A 27,075-nucleotide genomic window follows, 5' to 3' on the forward strand; every position below is an offset into this window, starting at 1 on the left:
ATCCTGCATGATCTGTAGGGCCGTGTGGGTGGGAATTCACTGGATGGCAGGGAGTGTGGGTTTTGTTGGGAGCAGCTCAGGATCCCTAGGAGAAGCCACCACAGGAGGTGCTGCTGCGGGAGTGGAGCGGGAACCCCGCCAAGTGACAGCCACATGACAGCCATGGGACTGGGAGTCAGGAGGACCTGGTTCAAGTGCACCGTCCGGTGATACTTGAGTCTAGAGATTCCCTTTGACGGGGGCTCAGGTCATTGTCCGTGTTGGCTAACCCATAAGCTACCCATTCACTGGTGTGATTTTAGGTCCGGGAGAGCGCAGTGAAGCCAGGAAGGAGGAGCATTGGCAGGCCCGCACACAGTAGCAGGAGCTGCAGGCAGTTTCTTTTCCTCCGGCAGTGCTGTGTCAAATAAGAGGAGCGAATGCCACCGAGGGAGGAACAACTGAATTGTACATCGGCGGCGGCATGCCTGGGACCTGGGAGAGCTGGTTCTATCATTGCCTTTGGAGCAGCGCTCTGAGCGATAATGTCAGATCAGTTACGACCGTGGTTACGAAGTTCGTTGGTCATCGCGCCTCGTCCTGGAAACTATAATTCCCTGGCTTTCACACTGATCCCGGAGATCATCTAAGGCAGCCAAGAAGCTGAGCTCGGCTCTGGGAGCTCAAATGCAAGCCCAGGTTTGCCTTGCACACGGTGCAGACGCGGTGTTTGGCCAGCAGCTGCTGGACAGGCTCTCCTGGGAAGGCGGAGCTCCCTAAAGGTCCCAGTCAGGGGCGACTCCATCTCTCCAAGGGCCGACACTGAGGTTTAGACAGGCGGCCTCCCCTTTCTGCTCCATATTCACACCCCCTTGCCCGGTAGGTCACCTAATCACATTGAAGAGAGGGCAGGACCCCATCTCACAGTTGTGGACAGGTTGTCAGGAGAGCCCAGGCCCCGGAGAAGGACAGCATGCTTGGTACGAGGAAGGCCCCCAATGAGCTGAACGATACAGTGGCCGCCTCGCTGAGCTCAGACATAGGCGTCATTGTGGGGATGGCACAATTACGCAGGCCGTGTTTCCTTCTGTTGTGCACCAGGTGGCCATGGGTCAGACTGGCTGGCACTACTAACAAGAACACTAGGTGTCTCCATTCTCATATCCCTTTGTCCATTTTCAATAAATCCTTTGGGGTCTTCTTCCGCTTCATGATTTCCTAAAGTGCAATAATGGGAGTGTGCACGTGGCTGTGTGCCTGTGTGTGTGCATGCATGTATATGTCCCTGTGTGGTGGCAGCTACCCTCACTGGAAGATGTGAATGGGCGAACTGAACCTCGAGCCTGCGTCTGCGGGAGGCTATGAATGAAACCACGTGGATACGCCCCAGCCTGGCACGTGGAGGCGACTCCCACGTTCAGGTCTAAGTCAGAAGTTTGGAACTTGGAACACAGTCTCTGGTAAAAGCAGTGCCTGGTCAACTCACAGTCTCTTTAACTCCTTCTGACCCTGTATCAGAGTTTTTATTAGCACTAAAAAAATCCACGTTGCCATGGGAACAGAAGTTCCCGGTTACAGTTGAGGGCCACTGAGTATAACATTTTAATTAGTCCCCTAAAAGACTTCCTCCTCTTTCCTTCAGAAGTGGCCAGAGAGAGTCACAGCTCACAGTACAAATCACTTCTTCCACCGATTCTATGCAGATCATATTTGCTTCCTCTGCATGTCCAATGGCCTTTGAAACTTCAGCAAAAGGGATGTGTCTAACAAAGACACCATTTCTTGGAGCATTCTTGATCTGCTCCCAGCTTGGTGGCTTGTCACATTTTCGTCCTGGCTGGCACTCTCTGCAGATCCACAGACCATCAGCGAGCTGAAGAGATCAGTGGTCCCGGCTCTTGCTTTATTTTGGCTTCCAGATGGAAATTGCCTGTTTGTTTTTCCTGCTTGCTCTTCCCTTAGGTTGAAGCATTTGCCTTAGAATTTACTAGGAACCTAGACTAGGTAGAGAAAAATATCTAGGTCACGCTGACCATAGGAACCATAGTGGCAATGTTCTAACTACATAAAGTACAGATTATCCTGGAAGCTACATACAGACAGCAGAGCCCCAGGGCTGGAGCGGACCTTAAAATATTGCCTGGTCTGTTTCCTGGACTGCAGAGGAGCCAAGTCATTCCAAAGAGATGAGACACAAACTGAGACTCTGAAAGCCAAGGTTGACTGTGCCTTTAGCCCTCTCTGGTTTACCAGTCTGACCACCGTTCATAAATGAATCTTTCTTAGTCGGAAGCCCTCTGGTTACGGTAAGAATTTTATTTTCCTTTCTCATGCTTTTGCCTCACAGGATGCAGAGTGGGCTTGTCTGTGTAAAATCATAGAGTGTATTTAAACGCTCATCTTTTGGGGGGCTTCTAGGATGCTGGACGGATTTCTGGGGAGTTTCCAGACTCAGTGGACTAGGAAGAAAGGTCTGGTGATCTGTTTCTGAAAGTCAACCAAAAAAACCCTAAGGATGACCATGAGCCGACATGTTAGTGGCCACAGTGCAGGAGTGGGCAGCATTGTGATGGCCCACGGGGTCACCATGGGCCGGTGGCTGTCTCGAGGGCAGCTAATTACAACAACGACAATAAAGTGCATGTTCTTGCCTCTAGAGCATCCCTGCACACCTCAATGTCTCATCTTGTCTTGGCTCTCTCTGAATCCCTTTTCAGTGGTGGGAAATGCTCTATGGCTGTTGTGTTTTATGAGGTAGCTATGGGCCACCTGACAATTTTCACAGAGAGCCCTGGTGGTGTAGAGGTGAGGTGTTGGGCTGTAATCCAAAGAGTTGGCAGTTCAAGACCACCAGCAGCTCTGAGGGAGAAAGACTGGGCTTTCCACTCCCGTCAACAGTTACAGTCTCAGAAACTCACAGGGGGTTGCTATGCAGCAGCACTGACTCAGTAGCAGCAAGTTTGGATTACTTGGTTCAGAATATTTAAACATATCAGATAAGCAGACCCTTAGACTTAGATTCACAGGAAAACAACTATTAAATAGTTATGAAAACAGATAAATATAATAAAACTCCAACAACCTTTGCTTTTAAATTGCAGCCACTTTCCTGTAGTACACAGCAGAGGTCCTTCCATCTGGTGGGTGAGGAAATCAAAGAGAACCTACTCTATTCAACAACATTATTCATCCAGTGTGTGTCATCCGTCACCACCACGGTTCTGGGTCAAATCACATCTTGCAGAGAAGAAGACAGCGAAGCTTTAATCTCCATGTATCTGTGCAGGGGGCCCTGTCTGGGAATCGACGCTGTCATCCTGCAGCCAGGTGGGTCCTAACCCACAGGAGAGGGGTCCTTGTGAAAGAGGAGAGAAGCACAGACAGGAGAGAGGGAAGGTGGCCAGGGGAAGGTGGAGGGATGTCGAGAGAGGGAAGGTGGTCAGGGGAAGGTGGAGGGATGTCGAGAGAGGGAAGGTGGCCAGGGGAAGGTGGAGGGAGGTCGAGAGAGGGAAGGTGGCCAGGGGAAGGTGGAAGGACGTCGAGAGAGGGAAGGTGGCCAGGGGAAGGTGGAGGGACGTCAAGAGAGGGAAGGTGGCCAGGGGAAGGTGGAGGGACGTAGAGAGAGGGAAGGTGGCCAGGGGAAGGTGGAAGGACGTCGAGAGAGGGAAGGTGGCCAGGGGAAGGTGGAGGGACGTCAAGAGAGGGAAGGTGGCCAGGGGAAGGTGGAGGGACGTAGAGAGAGGGAAGGTGGCCAGGGGAAGGTGGAGGGACGTAGAGAGAGGGAAGGTGGCCAGGGGAAGGTGGAGGGATGTCGAGAGAGGGAAGGTAGTCAGGGGAAGGTGGAGGGACGTAGAGAGAGGGAAGGTGGCCAGGGGAAGGTGGAGGGATATCGAGAGAGGGAAGGTGGCCAGGGGAAGGTGGAGGGATGTCGAGAGAGGGAAGGTGGCCAGGGGAAGGTGGAGGGACGTCAAGAGAGGGAAGGTGGCCAGGGGAAGGTGGAGGGACGTAGAGAGAGGGAAGGTGGCCAGGGGAAGGTGGAGGGACGTCGCAGCTGCACACCAAGGAATGCCTGAGGTCACCAGATGCCAGGGTGTAAGAAGGAATCCTCTTCTCCTGCCCCTTTAGCGAGAGCTCTGCCTGCTGACAACTTGACATTAAGCTATGGGCCTTGAATTCGGACTTGCAGTCCCAGTGCTGCGAGACAATGGATTTCTGGTGTTTTCAGAAAGGATTCTCTCTGTAATGCTTCAGTAGATGGTCACTGAATATCATTTTACTTTGAGGGATAAACCTGGAGATGATTTTGTTTGCTTTATTTAAAAAAATTGTATTTGTCCATGAAGTGACGGCTTATAGAGCGGATCAGTTTTCTACTCAACAATGCAGACACGTTTTATTTCATGTTATTGATTACATTCCCCAGAATGGAGAATCACATGCCCTACTTCCTCCCTGTAGTTCCCATTTCTGATTTTTCTTTTTATTTGCAGGTTGGTAATGATGATTTAAACTCAGGGCTCATAGACTTGAACATGGAAGTTTCCCACAGACTGGATGGATGATTTTATTTCTCATCTCAAAAATCTCAAACTCACTGCTACCAAGTGGATGCTGATTCACAGTGACCCTACAGGACAGAGGACCCTGTTGGCTTTCAAGGCTACAACTCTTTAGGACAGGAAAAAGCTCCGGGTTTTGTCTCTTGAAGCAACTCTACAGTTGCCTTTAGAGCAAGTATTTTGTTTTTGTTTCTTTGTTTCTTTTTGCAATTGCTGATTCCTCCCCTCTACCCCCAGCAGTTTTATTGACACATAATTTGCATTATAAATAATTCAATAGTTCAATCATTCAATGATATCAAGGAGAATTGTACAATCATTGCCACATCAATTTTAGAGGATCTCTCTCTCTCTCTCTCTCTCTCTCTCTCTCTCTCTCTCTCACACACACACACACACACACACACACACACACACACGCCATAGTTAAATTGCCTTTAAAATGCATTGTGCAATCACAATCCATTCTAGTGCTCTCTCCCCGCCTCCTGCCTTCATTATTTACTCCCCAAATCCCCTTTCCCTCCTTAGCACCTCATCCCTGGTTTCTCTATATCTCCTTGTATCAGTTGTTATCATTATGCACCCCTGCCTCCGGGGTCAAGAAAGGACTTTGGGCTTCAAGGCTCATTTAAAACAGTTCCACGCTCCTCCAAGCTAGGCTACTGGGACCCAGGCAATGGAATTCCATCCGCTCATGAGGGTACAGGTCTGGAAAGTTAGGATTGAGTCCCAAAGAAATGGGCATGGGTGAGGATGTTCAGAACTGTGATCTCAATGCCACATTAAGCCATGGTCCTTGCTTATCCCCGAACTCAGATCTGCTGCCCCATGGCTCATTGGGTGGCTTCTCTCACCCAGGATCGACAGCAGTTTCCCAAAGTGGGTGATATGCCAAAGCAGATTCCTACGCAAGATCCTGGGTTAGGGGCTACAGTACAAAAGGTTTTCATTGTGAGGGGTGGGGGAGTACTGAGTAATCTTGGTCCTGAAAAAGGGATGGTAAGCCAAAGCCATTTGGGATCCAAGCTGACAAACTCATTGATTCCGAAAACTGCCCACCAGAGCACTAGGCCTAAGATATCTGCATTAGCAAAGCACCGCAAAAGAGACCGTCCACTCTGGCCCTGTACAGGGTTACAAAGTGCCCGGGGTCACAGTGAGTTAAATATTGGGCCTGGTGACCCAAACGTGTGCAACTGGAACCCACCAGCAGCTCCACGGGGGAAGAGTGAACCTCAGAAAGGAGGGGACAGTTCTACTCTGTCCTAGAGAAGGGGTCACTTGGACTTGAAATCCACTCAATGGCATTGGAGTTCACAGGCTTACAAAGCAGACTCGGCCTTCAGAGCTCTTGTGAAAATGCAACCTTTGTGCTCGGCTGCTTGAAAGGAAGGACCGAGGTGGTCAACCTTAGCAAACTCAGCTCTTGCCAACCCCGTGGCACACAGTTCTGCTCTGACTGGGTAGGACCTTGGACTGACTCAAGGGCAACTAGTTTCATTCTTCCACCCGCATGCCAGCACCCAACCCACACCGAGCTCGCGGCCATCGAGTCGATGCCTTCTCTTGGGGTATGCACTGCCCCTGTGAGTTTCTGAAATTGGAACTGTTTACAGGAGTAGAAAGCCCCAGCTTCCTTCCAAGGAGCAGCTGGTGGTTTTGAACTGAGGACCTTGAATAACGAGCGAATAGCCACTGCTCCACCAGCACTCCCCATGGTCCCAAAAAATACTCCCAAGTGCTCTTTTTGTTACCATAAAGGAATAACTGTTCCATCAAGCAATGGAATCCCTGATCGGGGGAGGGATTTTGCTGTACTGGTAGCATGCAGATTGAGGGCTCCCCGGAGAAAAGGCGGAGGAAGGCGTATTACAAGAGAGCTTTCTCACTTTACTGTCAAGATGTCAGCATTAGTCACACTCAGCAGCACAATTACTTATTTATGCAGGGCTAATTTTAGCTAAAGAGACAAACACAAGTCGACACAGTTCTTAATTAGTAATAATAAAAACAGCCCTCTAGGGACACTTCTTAGTTCAAAAAGAACTCATTCCGAACTGGTACGTTTCCTTCCACCTTGGTGCGGCGAGAGGCGACCATGGACTCCTCATTGACAAGAGTTCCCAGGAATTCCTGGAAGACCCCACGGATTACTGACACCCGCGGAAGGAAAAGATAGCTCAGCTGGGGGACCCGGCAACTCACTTGTTCGCTTTTGGTAAGCCTGGTTTTGTTGTGAATGTCAGAAGTGACCAAATTGAATCCATGTTTCTCGGACAAGATCCTCAGGAGCAAGACCACAGTGCGACTCCCACACTTGCCCACTCTGTTGTAGACCACCTGGCTCGGGAACGGGAGGACCTGGGGAAAAAGTGAGACAGCACACTTGACACCCGTGTATTTCAATGTCCACGATTGCTCCCCCAATTTCAGAACAAGGAATAAATGTTGGCTATGTGGGAATGAGACACGCGCAGCGACAGACTACCGTGTATTTCCATGATGTCACTTAGGAGAGCCGAGTTACCACCAAGCTGTTGGGATAAAAGTCCAGCATGAATTGGAGACTATCTGTGTTCAGCAAGCTGTACAACTATCACCAGGATCCAATTCTAGATCATTTGCAAGGGAGACCTCAACTCGTTAGCAGTCACTAGCCTGTGAAGAACACTAATACACTTTTCGTCTCTACGGGATTCTGAACGTGCCAGGTAAGTTGAGCCATGCAGTGTGTGGCTTGTTGTGTCTGATTTCTTATACTGAACAGAATGTTTTTGAGGTTCATCCACGTTGTAGCATATATCATGTGCGATGCACGCAGTGCGGTCCCGTTGGGTCCAACTCTTAGCGACCCTGGATACTACAGAACCAAGCACCGCCCAGGCCTGCGTCGCAGCCACAATGGTTATGTTGGAGCCCTTGCTACAGTCATGGCGCCTCTTTTTCACTGCCCTTCGACTTCCACACACAGTAACAGTCTCAGAAAGCCACAGGGGCAGTTCCACACTGTCCTGTAAGGTCAGTATGCGGCGGCAGTGACTCCACGGTAGTGACTGGGTTTGTTTTCTAGTCACCATGGTGCCCTTCATCCGACTGGAAAATACTTCATAATCTGGATATACCACAATTTGTTTCCTTATTCATCAGCTGGTGAACATTTGGATTATTTCTATTCTTTGGATACCATGATTAATACTGCTAGGAACATCTGTAAACAAATTTTTGCATGGACGTATGTTTCCAATTATCTTGAATATATAAATAGTAATAGAATTGCTCGGTTGCATGGTATATGCACAGAAAGCATTAGGCAAAACAAATGCTCCAGGATAATGGAATACCAATTGAGATGTTTCAACATGCTGATGAAACCCTGGAAGCACCCATTCATCTATACTAGGACATGTGGAAGACGTCTCGTTGGCCAACTGACTGGAAGAGATCCATATTTGTATGCATTCCAAAGAAAGGTGACCCATTAGAATGTTCAAAATTATAAAACAATGTCATTGATACCACATGCAAGTAAAATGTTGCTTAAGATCATCCAACAAGAGTTGCAGCAGTACATTGACAGAGAGCTGCCCGAGGTTCAAGTCAGATTCAGAAGATATTGACCAAGGGATATCATGGCTGATATCAGATGACTCTTGGCTGAAAGCAGAGAATACCAGAAAGAGGTTTATTTGTGTTTCCTTGCCTACGCAAAGGCATTTGATTTGTATGGATCATAACAAACCATGGGAAGCCCAGAGAAGAATGGGAATTCTAGAACCCTTCGTTGTGCACATAGGGAACCTCTATATGGATAGAGTGACAGTTATGTGAACAGAACAAGGTAATATGCGTTGATTAAAACCAAGGAAGCTGTGCTTCAGGATTGTATTCTCGAGCTGCCCTTGGAAATTTTCTGTTTGGTTCTTTGACTTCATCGTTTCTGCCATGTGCCTTAGGCACTCTACGATGAAGAGCGAGTTTCAGAGTCTGTTCTGACATGCACTTCGGTCCTGTCTGTTCTGACATCCACTACAGTCCTGTTTTTCCATGACTGATGCTCTTGGTGTCATCCCGTAGTTCATCAGGTCTTCTGTCATCAGTGCTCAATGAGTCAAATTTATTCTTGAGATGGCCTCAGAAATCAGGTGGGAGAGACTCAACATTGTATTTTGGCTCCTGTGGACTTGTTTCAATATTCTTTAGTTCAACTTGAATTTGCCTATGAACAAATGATCGTCTGCTCCACAGGCAGCAACTGGCCTGGTCTTAGCTATTGATATTGATCTTCACCATGGTATCTTCAGATGTAGTCAATTTGATTTCTGTATATTGCCTCTGAAGAAGCCTATGTGTCTAGGCACTCTGTGTTGTTGAAAAAAGTTTATCTGTGATGAACAATTCTGTCACGCAATCTCCAACTTTTCTATCACTACGGCCATCTTTTCTAACTACTGTGCCTCTTTGTTTCTACCTTTTGCATTCTAGTTGCCAATAATTATCAATGCATTTTGATTGTATGTTTGATCAATTTCAGATTGAATACATTGGTAGACTTCTTCCTCACCACTAGCTTGGGGTTAGTGTATACATTTGAATAATTGTCATATTGGTTGGATGTCCTTGAATGCAGATAGATATAAACATATCACACACAGCATCGTACTTCAAGATTAATCTTGAAATGTCCTTTTTGAACTAGGTATGCAATGCCATTCTTCCTGATTGTGCCAATCTCAGCATAGTAAACCGCATGATTGCTGAAGGGTCTCAGCAGTCTGGAAGTAATCTACCATGATGGGATCTAATGCAATGTAATCGACTCCATGCCAGTCGCTGTGATGGAATACAGTCCTCTTTGATTAGGTCAAGCCTCAATGTAACTGGAAGAATGAGTCCTTTGGGGCGTGGTCTGCTCTTTTTAAAAGCAGGCTTCATGCCTGCTGGATCTGGATCCTACAGTTTTTTTGTAGATAATTTCTGTGTGTGCGTAATTCTACTGTTATACATGAATTTGCTAGGATTTGGAACTGACTAGACGGCACCTAATAACAACATGTATATCTTACTTGTTCATTTCTGGGTTTTCCATTTCAATTCTATTACTTTGTTTCAAAAAGCTTAATCACATATCCTGCACAGTCTTGATTGCTGTAACTTTATGTTTTGGAGTTGGGACATTGGAGGCTTCCAATTTCATGTATTTTTATATTTTCAAGATTGTTTTGTATATTTTGGGCCCCTTCTGTTTCCTGCACATAACAAAACAAAGTCTTCCGATCCATGAACATTAATGCCTTCTACCTATTTAATTCTTTTAAATTTTTATTTCAGGGATGTGTTATAGTTTTCAGTGTGAAAATCTTACACTTCTTTTGTTGAATTTCTTTCTTTTGGATGCTTTTCGAATGAAATTGTGTTTGTTAATTTCATTGGAGTATTCACCAGTAGAAATACAACTGATTTTTTTATATTGATCTTATATTCTGCAGCCTGACTAAACTCATTCAGTAGTTCTGACAGCTTAAAAATCTTTATATATTGATGTTAAAGAATTTCCTATGTATGACATCATGTCATTTTCAAATGGAGATAGCTTTACATTTTCCTTTACAATATGGATGGCTTTTATTCCTTTTTGTTCCTAATTGCCCAGCAATAAAAATTTTGATAGACTAAGGAGTCAATATAGAAAGCACCCATGATTAAATATTTATATCCCCAGTAAAGATATTATTTCCATTTCAAGACTTGGCATTGAACAGTATCTAGCACCCAGCCTAACAGATAACAGCCAAAGGATCCCCTCCCTCAGCATTTACTCATAAAGGCCATTAAAAGTCCCAAAGTTAAAAATACAACGCAGTATGCCGTTTTCTAGTGCTGTTGAGAGGCTTCAACTCACAACAGCCCTCTGTACAACAGAGGGAAGCACCACCTGGTCCTGAGCTATCCTCACGATCGTTCATGTTTAAGCCCTTCCATGCAGCGCTGTGTCACTTCACCACGTGTCCCTCAGTTTGTTGCACTGTGGTAGCTCTCGTGTTGCTATGAGGTTGGAAGCTATGTCACTGGTATGTCGAATACCAACAGGGCCGCCCAAGCTGAACAGGTTTCAGCAGCGTCCAGACTAAGAACAGGCTGTGAGAAGGACTGCCCCTTTCTGAGGCGTTAGCCAAGGGAAACCCTGTCAATAGCAGCAGAACATTGTCGGACCCTGAACACTTCATGCCTATGCGCCGTAGCATCTCAGAGACTTTGAGCTTAAAGGGAAGTTGTCACTGGTGTGAAACGTAATCTGTTTCATTCGCGTGAAAAGCTAATCATGTACCACTCTGACGCAATTCACCCGCTAGGGAGCTTTTCCTGTGGGTACGACCTGGTTCCATGATGTGTCTTCATGGTGCCTTCTCCATAAATAATTAAAAAAAAACAAAAACACCTTTGCAGACATTTGCTTTTCCTTGGCTGCTTTAAAAGACTTAATGCATGTACCCTGCAACACTGATTAACAATGCAAAGGTGTTTCAAAGAGGTCGCTGGAAAAAATGGACAGAAAAGATAATAGGATTCCCCCCCCCATGAACTTTTTAAAGCCTCCTTGTATTAATTCCATTAAAGTGAGAGACCACCGGCACCTTCAAATGATGCTAGTTGGTCTGTAGGGCCAAACGCTAATAAAGAATCTTCAAGATGAGAAGAGAGCCATTGTAAAATGTCGCGTTTATGTATGGTTTAATCAGGGAGTACCCAAAAAGTCTATTCCCTGGCAACATTGCAGAATTGTGCACAGTCAGAGAAATCAATTATGTTCTTAGTTACGAAGTTCTCCCCCAAGGAGGCGAAACTAAGCTTGGTGTTCCTGCCATGATGCTGATGGTGTTTACAGTAGGATGTGTCTCGATGACCAGACGAGGTACTGCCCACGGTCTGGACAAAGCTGCCACTGCAAACCCCAAGGATAATTACTCGGGAGAAATAAACCGCTCAGCCACTGTGGGGAAAGCATCCTTTCCTGTCTCCTAGCACGGCACTGAAGAGCAACAAGAATGATCGAAGCTCGGGCCTTCTGAAGCTTTTGCAAGCAGCATTACATCCACGCAGCAGCCTGGCAGACCGATGGAGATAAGAAAGGTGGGAATCTTCTCAAGTAGATGCTTGCATGGACACACAGGGTGAACAGGCGTGGGAGGGAAGCGGGAGTGTATCCACGGATATATATGACTGGCAGAGGATATCTGTATATGTGTATTTACCGTGACTGCAAATATACCCATGAACGCGGTGGAGTATACATGAGACAAAATTTTGAACATGTTTTAGACATAACCAAACACATTGGAGAATGAGTTGCTGGGTGTGGGGGTCAAAGTACATTGTTGGGGGGAATGCCAAGGTCAATTAGCACAGCAGACTTCACGAAAACAGTGTTCTCCACCCTACTTTGAGAAGCAGGGACTGGGGCCTTAGCACTATCTCAGGTGGCAATGGCACACACCACCATGGCTCCGTGCTAATGATCTGCAGGCTGAAGTGGTGGTGGAGTTTTCTGTCTGCCAAGTGACAAATGGCACTTGGATAAAATGGGGTTTGACGTTTGAGCTAAAAAGGTCTTTTTAAGTCTTTTTGCAGTCACTAAGCTTCTCATGGGGCAGCTTTTGCTTGTCTTAATGCATAATTCAGGATTTCACATATACTTTAGTGCTTTTTATGCAAGGCAGCTGTCGGCCAGGCCCGCCTATGACAGAGCAGGAGTTGTGAAGAAAATCCACATCCTGCTCCTCTTCATTCTTTATCCTCCTCAGTTTATCATGAATTAAGTGAAGGGGTGCAAAGAAGGTCATCAACGTTAGTGTATGATGAAGTGATGAATTAGGCATTAGGTGACAGATCATAGCTCACAGAGCAGATCATGCATTCAACAACGTGTACGCATTTTGTCTCCGCTCACCCATTGCAAGCCCCTCAATGTACCATCGTGTAAACCACATTTCTCCCCGTTTCCTGATCTCACTGGGCCTCCTTTCCTAACTTTTGGGTAAATGCTGCCATTTTGATCTTAAAGCGTTGATTATTTTAGTAGAAGGCTAAGCTCAGTTCCAGACTTGACGGGTGACTGAAGGCGAGTCTTAAGATCCTACCAGTCATTACATGATTGATAACCATGGCATCTTTTGATATTTTGATTTCTGCTCCAGATTTTTCTCCCACTCTGCCTAGGAGCTTCTAATGTGATCCTTTCAGTGCTGTGGGTAATAGTAGCAGGGTACCATCTAGCTCTTCTGGTCGCACAGTTGTAGAGACTGATGCTTGCATGGTCCATTGGTCCAGTGGACTACTGGTTTCCATGTCTTTTCCATTTTCACTACTCTTCTTTCTCCTGGACAGGAGGAGGCAATGGGTGCACCTTAGATGGGTACTCCAAGGCTTTTAAGACCCTCGTCACTATGCGCCAAAGTAGGGTGTTTGACATGACCTGCCTGCTACTTTTCTCTCCCATGGGCTTCCCGAAGACTCTGGACTCCCATGAGCTTCTAGACTGAGTTCTCAAGAAGGACAAAGGGACTGATAGGTTCCTCTAAGTTCCACATAAGCATTCTGGGGATGTGAGTAATGGATCATCCATGGTTGGTTATACTGGTTGTGATTAGAAACTTGTGATAACGATGTTACTAGACTGAAGACATACAACAAGGAGCCTTTCATCATACTTATTCAATCTGTCTGCTAAGCAAATAATCAGGAAAGCTTGATTGTATGAAAGAAGAATGTGGCATTGGGATTGGAGGAAGGCTTATTAGCAACCTGTGCACATGCAGATGATACAACTTTGCTAACTGAAAGCAAGAAGGCTTGAAGCACTTGCTGATGAAGATCAAAGATTGCAGCTCTCAGTAGAGATGACAACTCAGTGTCAAGAAGATAAAAATCCTCACACTAGACCAATAGGTAACATCATGATGAATGGAGACAAGGTTTAAGTTGTCAAGGAATTTGTCTTGCTTGGGTTCACAATCAATGCTCATGGAAGCAGCAGTCAAGAGATCAAAAGATGCATTGCGTTGGGTAAAGCTGCTACACAAGACCTCTTTAGAGTGTTGACAAGCCAGGACGTTACTTTGAGGAGTAAAATTCGCCTGACCCAAGCCATGGTATTATCCATTGCATCACATGCATGTAAAAGTTGGACATGGAATCAAGAAGACGGAAGAAGAATGGATCCATGTGGATGATGGTGCTGGAGAATAGGGAAAGCGCCGTGGGCTGCTACCAGGACAAACCACCAGTCTGTCTGGGACGAAGCAGGACCAGAGTGCTCCTTAGAGGCAAGCATGTCAAGACTTGGTCTTACATACTTTGGACAAGTTGCCAGGAGACACCAGTCCCTGGAGAAGGGCAAGTAGAGAGGCAGTGGACAAGAGGAAGGCCTTTAAACAGGTGGATTGACCCCGTGGCTGCAACCATGGGCTCAAGAATAGGAGCGATATGAGGATGGCCCAGGACCAGGCGGTGCTTGTTCTCTTGAGCACGGGGTCACTATGGGTTGTAACCGACTCGATGGGACCTACAACAACAATACTCTTCCTTGATGAGTAAGCCCTCCTCCAATGCTTCAGTAAACCTGGGGCACCAGAGTTCTTCAAAGCGTTGAAGAGTAAAGACGTCACTCTGAGGACTGAGGTGCCCCTGACCCGAGCTCTAGTGTGTTCAGCTGCTTCCTATGCAGGTGGACATTAGGTGTTGAGTGAGGAAGACCCTACCCGCTTGAATGATGGTGCTAGCTGAAGCACGATCAAAAATGAGCAAAGAGACCCGTCTTGGAGAAAGTAGAGTCAGAATGCTTCCTAGAAGAGAAGAGGGAAAGACTCACATTCTGTGGAAAGGTTGTCAGGTGGTAAAGGACATCGTGCTGGGTAAAGTAGGGGACAGTGAGAACGAGGACGACTTCTGATGAGATGGATTGACAAAGTGGCTGCAACAATGGGCTCATGTGTGACAACCGTGAGGGTGCTGCAGGACTAGACATGTTTTGTTCCATGATAGGGTCATGATGAGGTGAAATGCACTTGACAGCACCTGACAACAATTTTGTCTTTGGTGCTCTTTAAAGAAATACACACAAAGAGCCCATATCCCACCTCTCCTTACTCAAAAACAACAATAAAAACAAAAAACTGCATCCTTGGCAACCATGATTATGTGAATGTTACATCTGTGATTGCTATTTTATGGCCAATGTTTCAAAGTGAAGGCAAGTCCAAAATATCTCTCTATGAATTATATGTCTTTGTCACCTTGTAAGATCTGCAAATGCCATAAACCCCCAGGGACCAATAGACCTGGGTGGAACATGCTAAATAAACAGGCATCTTTCCAAAGCCAGGATACTACAGTCAACACTGTCAAATGGTTGATGCCCAGGTGGACTTTGTAGGTCAAAGCAAATTGATCTAGATCAAGACTACATAAACTCTTCTGGGTTCTAGCATTGATGGAAGTTGTGGTGGTGGCTGTCAGGTGTCCCTGAGTCGGTTCCAACTCATAGCGACCCTGTGCACAAGAAAACCCAACACTGCCTGTCCTATGCCACCCTCACAAAGTCTCTCATGTGCGAGCTCACTGATGCAGCCACTGTGTCCAGCCACCCCGTCGAGAGCCTTCCTCTTTTTGTGCTGCCTCTCCACGTTACCTAGCACGATGTCCTTCTCCAGAGACTGGCCTCTTCTGATAACACATCCAAAGTACGTGAGACAAAGTCTCGCCATCCTTGCCTCTAAGGAGCATTCTGGCTGTACTTCTCCCAATGCAGATGTTTGTTGTTTAGGCCGCCCATGGTGTTTGTAAGTACAAACTGTTATTCCATATGGCTTGTTACAGAGCTGGGCTTCCCAAGTGGTTGGGTCCCCTACAGAGTGAATTAGAACACATGACAATTTGCGGGCCTCGCATGCAGACGAGCTGAATAGGAATGTCTAGGGTGAAAGTCGGGAATCTATTAGTGAAGAGCTTCCACCTAGATGATTGGCAGGAATGGCTGTGGTTGAGATTCCCCAGCTTTCTCTGTGATTCCTTGTGTTGTTTTGTGGGATCAGGAGGGTAAGTGGGCTTCCTGTGTGACCCGAGATTGGAATCAGGGTGTCTTCCTTGTGGTCTCACAGGAGTGCCAATTAAATCCCACCAGAATTGCTAATCACGATTAACCTAATAAATGTACCTCCAGTGCTCCAAACCAAACAGAACCCGTCATCACATCATTTACAACTCCTAGTGACCCTATGGGGCAGAGCAGACTGTCCCTGTGGGTTTCCAAGGCTGTAACTCTTTACAGGAGTAGAAAGCCACATCTTTAGCCAGGCGAGCAGCCGGTGGCTTTGAATTGCCTCTTTTCAGGTTAGCATCCCAACACATAGCCACTATGCTATCAGGTCTCCTCTATTTCCAGTACAGTAAATGCTTATTTACCCAGAATGGTAAGAAAATGGGTATTTAGATTAAATGAATGGTTAGGTGTTATGGATTAAATTGTGTTTCCCAAATATATGTGTCAACTTGGTTAGACCATCAGTTCAGTGACTTGGCAGTTACGTAGTGATGCTATTTGAGGGTGCTGCTATGATGTAATCATCCTCCATAATGCGATCTGATGTGTTGCATGGGAAGGTGGGCTGCAACACCCTTACTCAGGCCACAGTCCAGATCTGATGTTCAGGGGCACTTCCCCAGGGAGTGCCTGCATCCCTTACACGGTCCAAAGTGAGAGGAGGAGGAGGGGCCTCAGGATCTTTGATCCCAGTGCCCATCCTTGTACTGAGAAGCTTCAAGACTCAGGGGAATATGAAGACACATGGCAATGTCTAGCGAATGTCGAGCCACAGATGCTCAAAGAGACGAGGACATTCCCCTAAACCGTGACCTTTTCCCAAGAGTGGGTGCTCTGAATCTGGATCTGTAGCTCCCAGCACGGTGAGAGCACACGTTGCTGTTTGTTACAGTCAACCACATGTGGGGACAGCAACACATCGCTAAGACTGCTGTTGGTATTAGCTTTGTGGAGTTGGTTCTGACTCACAGAGACCCTATATCCAACAGTATAAAACACCCCCCACCCCCGTCCTGCACCATCTTCACAGGTGTTGCTGCTACGTTGGCATCACGGTTGCAGCCACTGCGTCAACCCAGCTCGTGGAGGGCTTGCTTTTTTTTTGCTGCCCCACTACTTCATCAAGCATGAGGTAAGTCTTCTTCAGGGACTGGCCTCTCCCGGTAACATCTAAAGTATGTGAGACTAAGTTTTGCCGTCCTTACCTCCTGGCTGGGCTTATTCTGGGGCAGATTTGTTTATTCTTTTGGCAGTCCACTGTACTTTCAAAATTCTTTGCCAAACCTTACTTAAAATGCATAGATTCTGCATGAGACTTTCTTATTCAATGTCCACCTTTCACATGCCTTTGAGGTGACTGAGAATAGCGTGACTTGGGTCAGGCGTTCCTTACTGCTCAAAGGAACATCCTTGCTCGTCAACATTCAGAAAGGTCTTGCACAGCAGATTGACCCAATGCAACACATCCTTCGATCTCTTGACCGCCGCTTCTGTGACATTGATTGTGCAGTCAAGCAAGATGAAATCCTTGACGACTTCAGCCTGTTCTCCGTTTATCATGATGCTGCTCAATAAGTTCATGAGGTAAACTGAAATTGGGACAGAAACCTTGTCAAAATATGAGATCCTTAATACTGATTTTTTTTCCGAAAATGAATTTGCTTTGATGAATGAAATTGCGCTGCATGAAGAACTGTGTTCCCTGGGCTTTTCAATGGCTGCTTTTCCTGTTTTCTTTTCCCGGAAGCAGAGCACTAGACCTTTTCCTGGGGCCCCTCTGGGTCTACAGAAGCCCTGGAGGGGTGTGGTTCCATGCTGGGCTGCGAAACCAAAGGTCAGTAGCTCAAAACCAGCAGCTGTCCCTCAGGAGAGACAAGGCTTTCTATCCCCATAAAGACTTAGAGTCTCAAAAACCCACAGGGGGCAATTCTATCCTGTCCTTTAATGTCATTGTGAGTCAGGCATCAACTCAGAGGCAGTGAGTTAGATTTTTGTTTTGTTTTGGTACTGAGGGAGGGTGTCCTCGGAGTAACAGAGCATGTTAGCAGTGTGCACCACCCAGTTCGTGGTCAATCATACCAACCAGAAGAGTCATGACCACACCTAACAAGGCCTGCATTCTGACCTCAGGCAGTCCCAGTCCACACAGTGAGCGCTCATCTTCGTCTCCCACCGTTGCTAGAAGGAGCCCTGGTGGTGTAGTGGTTACGAGTTGGGCTGCTAAACACAAGGATAGCAGTTTGAAACCACCAGTGTCTCTGTGGGAGACAAATGGGGCTTTCAACTCCTGTAAAGAGTTACCGTCTCAGAGAAGCACAGAGGCTGGTCTACCTTGTCCTACAGGCTCACTATGAGTCGGCATGACTTGATGGCCGCGTATTGTTGTTGTTTGGAGAGTTGCCACTGCATAGCAGTGAGTGAGTGATTATTTCGGGGGGGGGGGGGGGTCAGTGACTTCTCTCCCTTTGAGCCTCAGCCACCCAGAGGGCTCTTAGAACCCATTACTTGCTGTTCTCTTTCAAAGCTATGAGAGCTTCATTTCCATCCATCCTGTGAAGACCGAACCTAGAACCGCTACAAACATTAAACTCTATCTCACCACGCTCCTTTGTGAAATAGGTCCATTAAACATAAGTCAATGCATCAGCGTTCCGTTGATTTGGGCCAAGAACATGGATTCCCTCTCCCTGAGTCTTCCCGGTTCTGTCGTGCAGCTGCTATTGGTGGCCTTCCCGTGCTTGGGCTTGTCACACAGCGAGTCTCTGTGTCGTTGCCTCTCATCCAGGTTCGCTTCCTTCCTTCAGTAGTCACCACTCAGAGGCCACCATCTCCACTAAGGCATCAGCAAGGCCAGCCCATGGCTCCTTCCCGCAAGGTATACAGAGCAGTTGGGGGCTCCTGCCCCGATGGCCACCGCCCATCGTGCTTGCTGGATCCTCGCCAGCCAGCTGCATCTTTGTCTTCTCCCCACACCATCCTCCTGTCGACCAGGCTCTTTTCTTCCGTGCATGCGTAGCACCCGGACTCCACTTAGACAAAGAGCTGTCTGGTTTCCCATGCCAGAGACCGGGGTTTGATTCTCAACCAAGCTTCCTCATGAGCAACCAACCCCGTCTGTCGGTGGAAGCTTGGGTGTGCTGCGATGCTGCAGGACAAACTTCAGTGGAGCTTCCAGGCCAAAACTAACTAGGAAGAAAGACCTGGGGATGTCCTGAAAACCAGCCAGGAAACACCAAGTCCCAAAGGTCCCATGCCCTGGCCGGTAACAGATGGCACAGGACCAGCCAGTGCATCCCCTTGTGGATGGGGTTTCCATGAATCACGATGAACAACAATTCGTTCTTCACTGCCACGTCTTCTGACCTGCAAGCTCTTCCTTCTACAGCTCCCAAATGCCGTCTCTGCGTTCTCTGACATACACACACCCATCTTCTCCCCAAAGCCCTGCCAGATTGCTGCCCATGTGCTGTCTCTCTTTTCTCTGCTTCACCTTGAACTGGTTCTAGGGTCCATGCGATGGATAGAAAGCTCAATATAGCCGTGAGTCTTTTGCAAATCTACCCGCTTCATTCCTGGGTCTACCTGCTATTTATTATGTGCATAGTGGATAATTAGTAAAGAGTAGCTGTCTCTTAAACAGATAGATGGTAGGGAAGAAACTAGTATGAAATGTGCTTTTAAAAGCCACGGCCGTCCTGTTTATCATTATAAAGGATGCTATCCTAGTTGTCTCCTAAAACGATTAAGGAAGTCTATCATTTTATTTTTGTGGTTCATTACCACCAGAGCCGGCTCTGGCTGACTCATGGCAATTTTACGAACGCGCTCTAAGTTCATGGAAAAATCCCATGATCTTTTCATACCATTTCTCCATGGTCTCTTTGAAGGCCCTTTGAATATGAAATAGAATGGAATGTTGCCTGGCTCTGCACCATCTCCACCTTCTTTGGTCTATTTGAACCCACTGGTGGTGTAATGGTTACAGGTTGGGCTGGCGCTAACTACAAGGTCAGCAGTTCGAAACCACCAGCCTCTCGGCAGAAGAAAGAGAGGACTTTCAACTCCCTTAATGAGTTACAGTCTGGGAAACTCACAGAGGCAGTCTTATACTGTCCTATAGAGTCTCTCGGAGTCAGCTTTGACTCGACGGCAGTGAGTTTGGTTTTCTGGTTTGGCAGCAGCCCTTGTGTAGTGATTTCCAACCTAACAGGTGTGCTGTGCGGCCCTAATCAGACAGTATTCTGCTGTGCTCCATCCGCAAAGTATCCACTGTCTCATTTTCAGAAAGAGAGCACCAGGCCTTTCTTCCTCGTCTGCTCTGCTGAACTCTATCCATCCTGGGTGATGGTGCTGGTATTTGAAATACAGGGGGCATAGCATCCGGCCACCGGAGAATAACAGACAGACCGATAGGTAGTGGGCTGACTGACTGATTGACTTTTTAATGTTCACATTCTTATTGACTATGCTACCGGAGAAACAGTATGGTAGAGTGGGGGTACTGTGGAAGGGGAGACATGAAACCTTAGCACTCTCCTTGGTTTTGTCACTTTAAGTAGGCAAGTGACCTTAACGAGTGACCTTGAGCAACTTCTCCAGGTCAAAGAGGCCTCAAGTGCAAAGTGGAAGTAGTCAAGTGGGTAGGGCGGGGGGAGGGAGGTGTGTCGAAGGCTCCTTTCTGGTGCATAGCCCACGGCAGGGAGGGCTACGCAAAATATGGAGACATTGAGTGGGTTATCTGAATAGCATCTTACGCTTTTAAATATTCATTCCACTCTGGCTTATCTCACATACTTATCTCCATCATGCACCACCTCATTATCCTACTCTCAGGACCGCGATACCCTGCACGCTGTAAGAAATCCCTGGGACAAAGAAGCAATTTCTGCAAGGAGCCAGAAGTCATTTGGGGGCGTGATGATTGAGCGATCGTAGTTAAAACTTTGAAGCAATCTTCAGAAAGAAAACCAGGGGGTGGGGTGACTTCCAGTTTGATTAAAAACTCCAATTTCAGGTGACCTTGGATGAAGGCCATCAATGCCTGACCGGGAAGATGCCTCGTTTCAAGCGTGGAACGAACCAGTGGGAGGAAAGCGCCTGTGCTGTGAGGCGAGGCAGGCTCACGCGGCTTCTGCAGCTCTTTATGAGTCGTTCTCCGGTCAGCATGCAAATCACACTCAACAAGGAGTTCATAGCTGGCACACTACCCCGCCTCAGATGCCAGCTCCGCTTCAGACCACAAGAAACGGAGCCCCTGGAGTCCCTGTAGGCTGGACAGAAAGGAGAGATGGAATGCACCTGCCACATACGGGGTGTGTGAACGGAATGCGGAGGCTGCTCACATGTACTGATGCATGACTCAGTCTTGCTGGGCATGTGTTCATAAGCCCTACTGCACTAGGTGCTTGGCAGGTCTGTCCACCCTTGTAAGGGCCTTGCAACCTTTGCGCTGGCTTCTGTAACGAACGTGAAGTGAAGAGATCCAACCCCGGGTTGGCACAATCAGTCCTCTGTGCCAGCGTGGGCGCGTGCAGACCACCCCTCCATTATATTGAGCCCGAAGGCACTGTAGCTAATATCGTGGCAGAAGACCTGACTGCATTCTGCCCGTGTCCTGCACGTTCTCGAATATGCTATGTGTTCAGTGATCCGAAAGGGCCTGTTCAACAAAAAGCCTGAAGAGTCATGATTTCCCAGGAATCGCAACGAAGGGGTCAAGGTCCTAAAACACGCTGTTCCTCTGTGGCATTCCATCTTTAGATGGATCGAGTTGCCTGACGTTCCATCCTACTTCCTGGGTCAAAATAGGGAGTTATGAATATGCATTGGGGTAGATTTTCTCCCTACCAAATCTCTCTGCGTTCTTACCTATTACAAGTAGCTATAAACGGGACAAGCATAAGCACTGGAGCTTATGCAGATATTTAAGATCGAAGGGTTCACTCCAAGATAGAGCTTTACTTCTTTGCATATGTCTGATTTTAGTTTACTTAAAAATACATCCCCTAAGCCTACTGTAAAAGCACATTTGTTATCATGTGACTAGAAAGGAGGTGTTGGGTGTTGATATGCAGCAGGTATGGTTGGCATGGGTTAACTAGCAAGGTCTGCTATACTTCAGCACTCAAAAGGCACCTTTTCCTAGCTTCCCCCACGCCCGCTTGTGACAAGCTCCATTCCTTACTTGCAGAAAGGGGAGTAAGAGTGGAAGGTGCAAAGTTCATTGCAAACACATGGCAAAGGGCTATTGGTAGGTTGTGTCCCATATACACCCCCTCTCCCCTGACAGCTGCCCAACCAAGACAGAGAGGTGCTGACTGCTGAGAAGGGAAGAGATACAATCAGCACGCTTGCTCTTTTCCATCCAATGACACCATCCCCACGCAATGTAATGAGATGGAGAATTAGTAACGAGGTGAACTTGAGCTGGAAAATTAACCAGAAATCAGAAAGTATTTTTAACTGGAGCTGGTAATAAGGTATTTAAATTGCACTCACATGAAAAAAATGTCATACTGCCTACATACTGGATCCGTTCACAGGTACATTGTTTCCATAAATGAGTTAATTTTGTACAAGGAGAGGCATGGATACTCCAACCCCCCATTATGGAGCTGATCCTGGAGCACCCCTTTACAGTCCACCAGTAGGCTCGGTTTTATATGTTCATTTATTCTTTGCTGCTAGGTAAACCTGTCTTCGGAAATCTCCACCAAGACAGACAAAGGGCTATTGGCTGGTGTGTCCCATCCATATCCTCACAGCTGCCCCACCCAGACAGAGGAATGACCACTCAGAGAGGAGAGATGCAATCTGTACACTGAACCTTCTCCCCCAAGAGACAGCTTCCCCATGAGTTGAAATGAGATGGAGAGTAGCAACAAGGTGACCTTGAGGAGCCAGTCTCACTTCCTATCAGGAGTTCTTAGCACATCGAAGGTATCCATCATTCACGACTAAATAAAAAAAGCCGTCACTCCCAAACACATTTTGATAAAACCAACAAAACTAATGGCCATTCTTCAGAACATTACTATCCAATGAAGAGAGAAAAATAAGAGAATTTTCAGGAAAGAGCAACACTTGTCTTTTGAGCTGAAGAGACCCCCACTCCACAGAACACTGAAATGTTGGAAGACATACAGCCAGAATGCTCCTTACATGCAAGGATGGCAAGACTTCCCACTGAGTTTGGACAAAAGATCAGGAAAGATCGATGGCTGGAAAGACTATCGTGTTTGGGGGAGGATCAGGGGCCACCACTCAAACGCACTGCCAATAAGTCAGCTCCAATTCACAGCAACCCTGTAGAACGGGGGAGGACAGTCCTGGGTTTCCAAGACTGTAACTCTTTACATTATAAGAGTAGAAAGTCTCAGCTTCCTCCTGTGGAGCAGCTGTTGGTTTCGAACTGTTGACCTTGTGGTTACCAGCCTAATGCATAACCCACTCTGTCACAAGGGCTCCCCAGAGGAAACAAGGGAAAGTCTTATCAAGATGAACGGACATAACAGCCACAGCAATGAACTCAAACGTATCAAAAGTTGTGAAGATGGTGTGGGACCAGGCAAGATTTTGTTTGGTTATTGTGTTAGGCTGGTCTAGCTAGAGAAACAAATCCAGTGACACTCATCTATGTATATGAACGAGCTTTATATCAAGATGTAATTCTATATCATGAAAGCATTCCAGCCCAGTCCAACACAGGTCTATAAGTCTGACACTAGTCCACCAGTCCCTCTTCAGATTCATGTAGCCACCTGCAATGAGACAGAAAGGTGATACGGAATGCGGGTATGGCGATCTCAGGGAGGTGGGTGCAGGGTTGTGTGGATCCAAGGTCAGTGGAAACATTAGCAGGGCACTTGGAGCTTTCAGGGCCAGGGGCAGAGTCCCAGCCAGCAGGAAGGCAATTTGGCAAAGAGAGAGAGAGGTCCCAGGAGGGCCACGCCCCCCCTCAAGGTAGCACCATCAGGCTATGACCCAATTGACAGGTTGGGTTCCACCTCTATGCTTTTATACATCTTCAGGTTGACATAATATCCTCTCAGTACCACAGGTACACATAAGGTTGTCAGGAGTTGGTGCCAACTCGATGTCCACTAACAAACACACTTCTCAGTGCCAAGGCGTGGGGCCCAACTAACCAAAGAACAGTTTGGGCCACAGATCCCATCTTCTCAGGAAATCTAGGGCATTCATTGTGAAAGACACTCCAGGTCTCAGACCCCTGGTTCAGGTCCCGCAAACACTGTATGACATGGCAGCTTGAACAGCGTTTGCTTACATCTTCTCTCTGTGATCAGAATCGCTTCTGTCTGTGATCAGAATCTCCCTCTGGAAAGCTCTCAATAAGGATGTCTGCTTTCTTTCTTTGTGTCCATGAACTTTAAACTTCTGTCATGAAACGAGGGCTCTCCTTTTTGAGACAGTTTATAAACTGTTTATGATTTGGAAGTCAAAGGGAGCTAGCCAAGGGCACATATTTGCTTCTAAACAGGCATCTGCACTAGCAGCCTGGGGAGGATCAGTCACCATGGCCAATTCTCTGTGTAACAACTCTCTTTTGAGGACAGATCAAGTTTTCTGGGAAACACACCACACACACACACACACATAATACACACACACCAATATTCTCAAAAATATAACTAAAAGGACCTTTCAGCCCTGTGTTCCCTCCCCCAGCTTCAAGTTGTGTACAAGCACACGATGGGTTCCTTGCACCTGGGAAATTGTTACCAGTAAACACCTTGCTCTGGGAGTTGTTTTCAAGGAGGACCTATGGTCTTCATTCCCTCAGGGGCCACAATCTTCCCCCTATAGCTACTTGCACCCAATGTTCGGAAGAGCAATGTTCTTTTGAGGGTGGGCATTTTTAAACAACTCCCTTGATGCGCAGAGGAGTGCCACGAGGCGCGCTATGGAGACATCCTTTACAGCTGCGACTTGGCAATTTCCCCCAAAGCCTCGGCTGGTCAGCATAGCTGTAAGTCACCTACTTTTCAGAGGCAGCCTGTGGTAAACTGGAATTTTTTAAAAAAATCATCGTTTTTAGTTGAAAATCCTTTTTTATTCCATTTTATCCATAGGAGCAGACTTCAAAAACTATGTGGGAAAATGAACTAAAAAGATGATGGAATTTTCCCCTGGACTTTCTGAAGCCTTCTATTGTGTTCGTATGTGTGTAGCATGTTTGTATGTAGATGAGTATACAAAACCCAAACTCACTGCCATCAAGTCGATGCTGACTCGTATTAATCCTACATGATAGGGTAGAACCACCCCTGTGAGTTTCTAAGACTGCAACTATTATGGGAGTAGAAAGCCCTTGCTCCCATGGAGTAACTGGTGGTTTCAAACGGCTGACTTTGAAGCTAACAGCCCAACAAGTAACCACTAAACTAATAGGATATAAACAAGGGGGCTTCAAATTTTTTTTTGAAAAATTCCACTATTTTTTCATTCCTTTTTTCCACAAACCATTTTGCTGTCCCCTTATATAAGTGTACATATATTCATATACAAATATATTTATGCAAATATATTAATATTTTTTCTTATCTGTTGAGGGCTGCAGGGGATGTGGTTCAGGCTCCTGAGAAGGCACCTGGCCCACCTGCACCAATGCCTTGCTTTCATCTTGAGCATTCTTATCTGCAGCCTCGTCTGGCCCTGCCACAGGAGACAAGGCATCAAGGCACAAACCATCGTTCTCTCTCTCTCTCTCTCTCTCTCTCTGAGATGAGTAAAAAACAGTGCTTAGTATCTGAGTAGCCCCGAGACGAGGGCCTCTCACATCCACCTACAGGCGAAGCTAATTCCATCAAACTTCAGAGAAAGCAGTGCATGTGTTTCTGCTTGAGGAATTCAACATCAGCGTGAATATTTTAAAAATGAGTGGAGGCTTAAGAAATGTCTTTAAATGCCCCAAAGTAATAGACTTGAGCAGGTACAGTCACGCCTGCTTCTCCCAGTGAAGAGTCTAAGGGAAAACAAAAACCAAACCGCCATCACACCCTGTCTTGGTGCAGCCTGGGCTAACAACGTGCAAAGGTGGAATTCATGCGGACTCTCTGGAGGGCTCCCTGGTGGCTCTGTGGGTTAAGCACTGGGCTGCTCCCTGGCAGGTCGATGGTTTGAACTCACCGGCTGCTCCCTGGGGGAAAGACAAGACCGCTGCTCCTGTGCCGAGCAGCGGTCTCAAACCCTAACGAGAAGCTCTCTGCCCTACAGGCCGGGGAGGAGCGGGGAGACTCCGTACAAATGGGCCTGGTGTTGTTTATCTGGAAGCCAGGGAGCCCTGGTGCACGCTCGTGAAGAGCCCGGCTGCTGGCGAAAGGGTGGCAGTTGAAACCCACCAAGGAGCTCTGCAGGACACAGATCTGGCAACTGGCTCACCATAAACAGGACGGCTAGGGGGCCCATGGGGAAGCTGGCCTCTGTCACACAGTCGCCATGCGTGCCAAGCGACGGCCCTCAGAGCATGCAGCAGAAGCTCGAAGAAAGCCATGATCATGTCTTTCTGGAAGCGGCAGGAGCGTTTGCCCACGTGCCAAGTTCCTGCTCTGGAGAGCACTACAAATCCCGGAGAAGTGGGTCCCTGGCGGGTTCACCCCAGTGTGAGGGCCACTGGACCAACCAATCACTGCAATCAAGTCAGTACCGACTTCTAGGGACCATGGCAGGACGAGGCGGCACTGCCTCTGTAAACATTCCTCTCTTTCTCTAGCAGAGCCGCTGGCGGGTTTGAACCGCCAACCTTGCAGGGAGCAGCCCAACTCAACCACGATGCTACCAGGGCTCCTCAAACACATAGGAGGACAGTCAGATGTCAGGGTCCCAGGCCAAAGGGGGAGGCCTGTATAATCAACCTCACTTCTACAGCCCTTTCCTTCACCGAATTGTTATTAATGTCTTAGGACACGCTGGGGACTCCGTGGTGGACAAGGGGCTGGGGGTCTTGTGGGGAATTCTGTACAAAGGGGCTGTGTTAGCAATGGGTGCCCAGTGACAAAGGTGCAATGAGCAGAAAGAAGCCTGCAGCGCTCGAATGGGGGGAGGGAAGAGTGGGGACAAGGGAGGGGCCTGACAGAGGAAAGGGGGGCAGATAGAAAACATTCTAGGCCTTGCGGGTCAGCACACATGTCTTCTGTTACATCTAGGTCTTCGCTCTAAAAGCTACCATCTCCATTATGGGCTCCTGGGAAGTTCAAAGCCAGGCCAATTTGAAGCCTCCTAGTCTAGACTCCAACCGTGGAGGCATAGTGAGTTAGGCTTTGGGCTGATAACACAGGTCAGTAGCTAGAATCCACCTGCCGCTCTTTGGGAGAAAGGTGAGGCTTTCTGCTCCCATCGGTTTCCAGGCTTAGAAATGCCCACAGCAGTTCTACTCTGTCCTAATTGGGTTGATAAGAGTTGGGATTGTCTTGGTGGCAG

The 27,075-nt window shown here is 47.3% G+C and overlaps 1 protein-coding gene across 1 annotated transcript in view; it reads right to left on the minus strand.

Annotated features, from left to right (window-relative positions):
* Positions 1-27,075, minus strand: part of UST (uronyl 2-sulfotransferase) — a 340,533-nt gene that overhangs the window by 131,100 nt on the left and 182,358 nt on the right. The window contains exon 3 of the mRNA XM_075554408.1: positions 6,747-6,902. Within this exon, the coding sequence (XP_075410523.1) occupies positions 6,747-6,902 (156 nt within the window). The remainder of the gene's footprint in view (positions 1-6,746; positions 6,903-27,075) is intronic.

The sequence above is a fragment of the Tenrec ecaudatus genome, chromosome 7 (assembly GCF_050624435.1).
Source record: "Tenrec ecaudatus isolate mTenEca1 chromosome 7, mTenEca1.hap1, whole genome shotgun sequence".
Taxonomy (NCBI): Eukaryota; Metazoa; Chordata; class Mammalia; order Afrosoricida; family Tenrecidae; genus Tenrec; species Tenrec ecaudatus.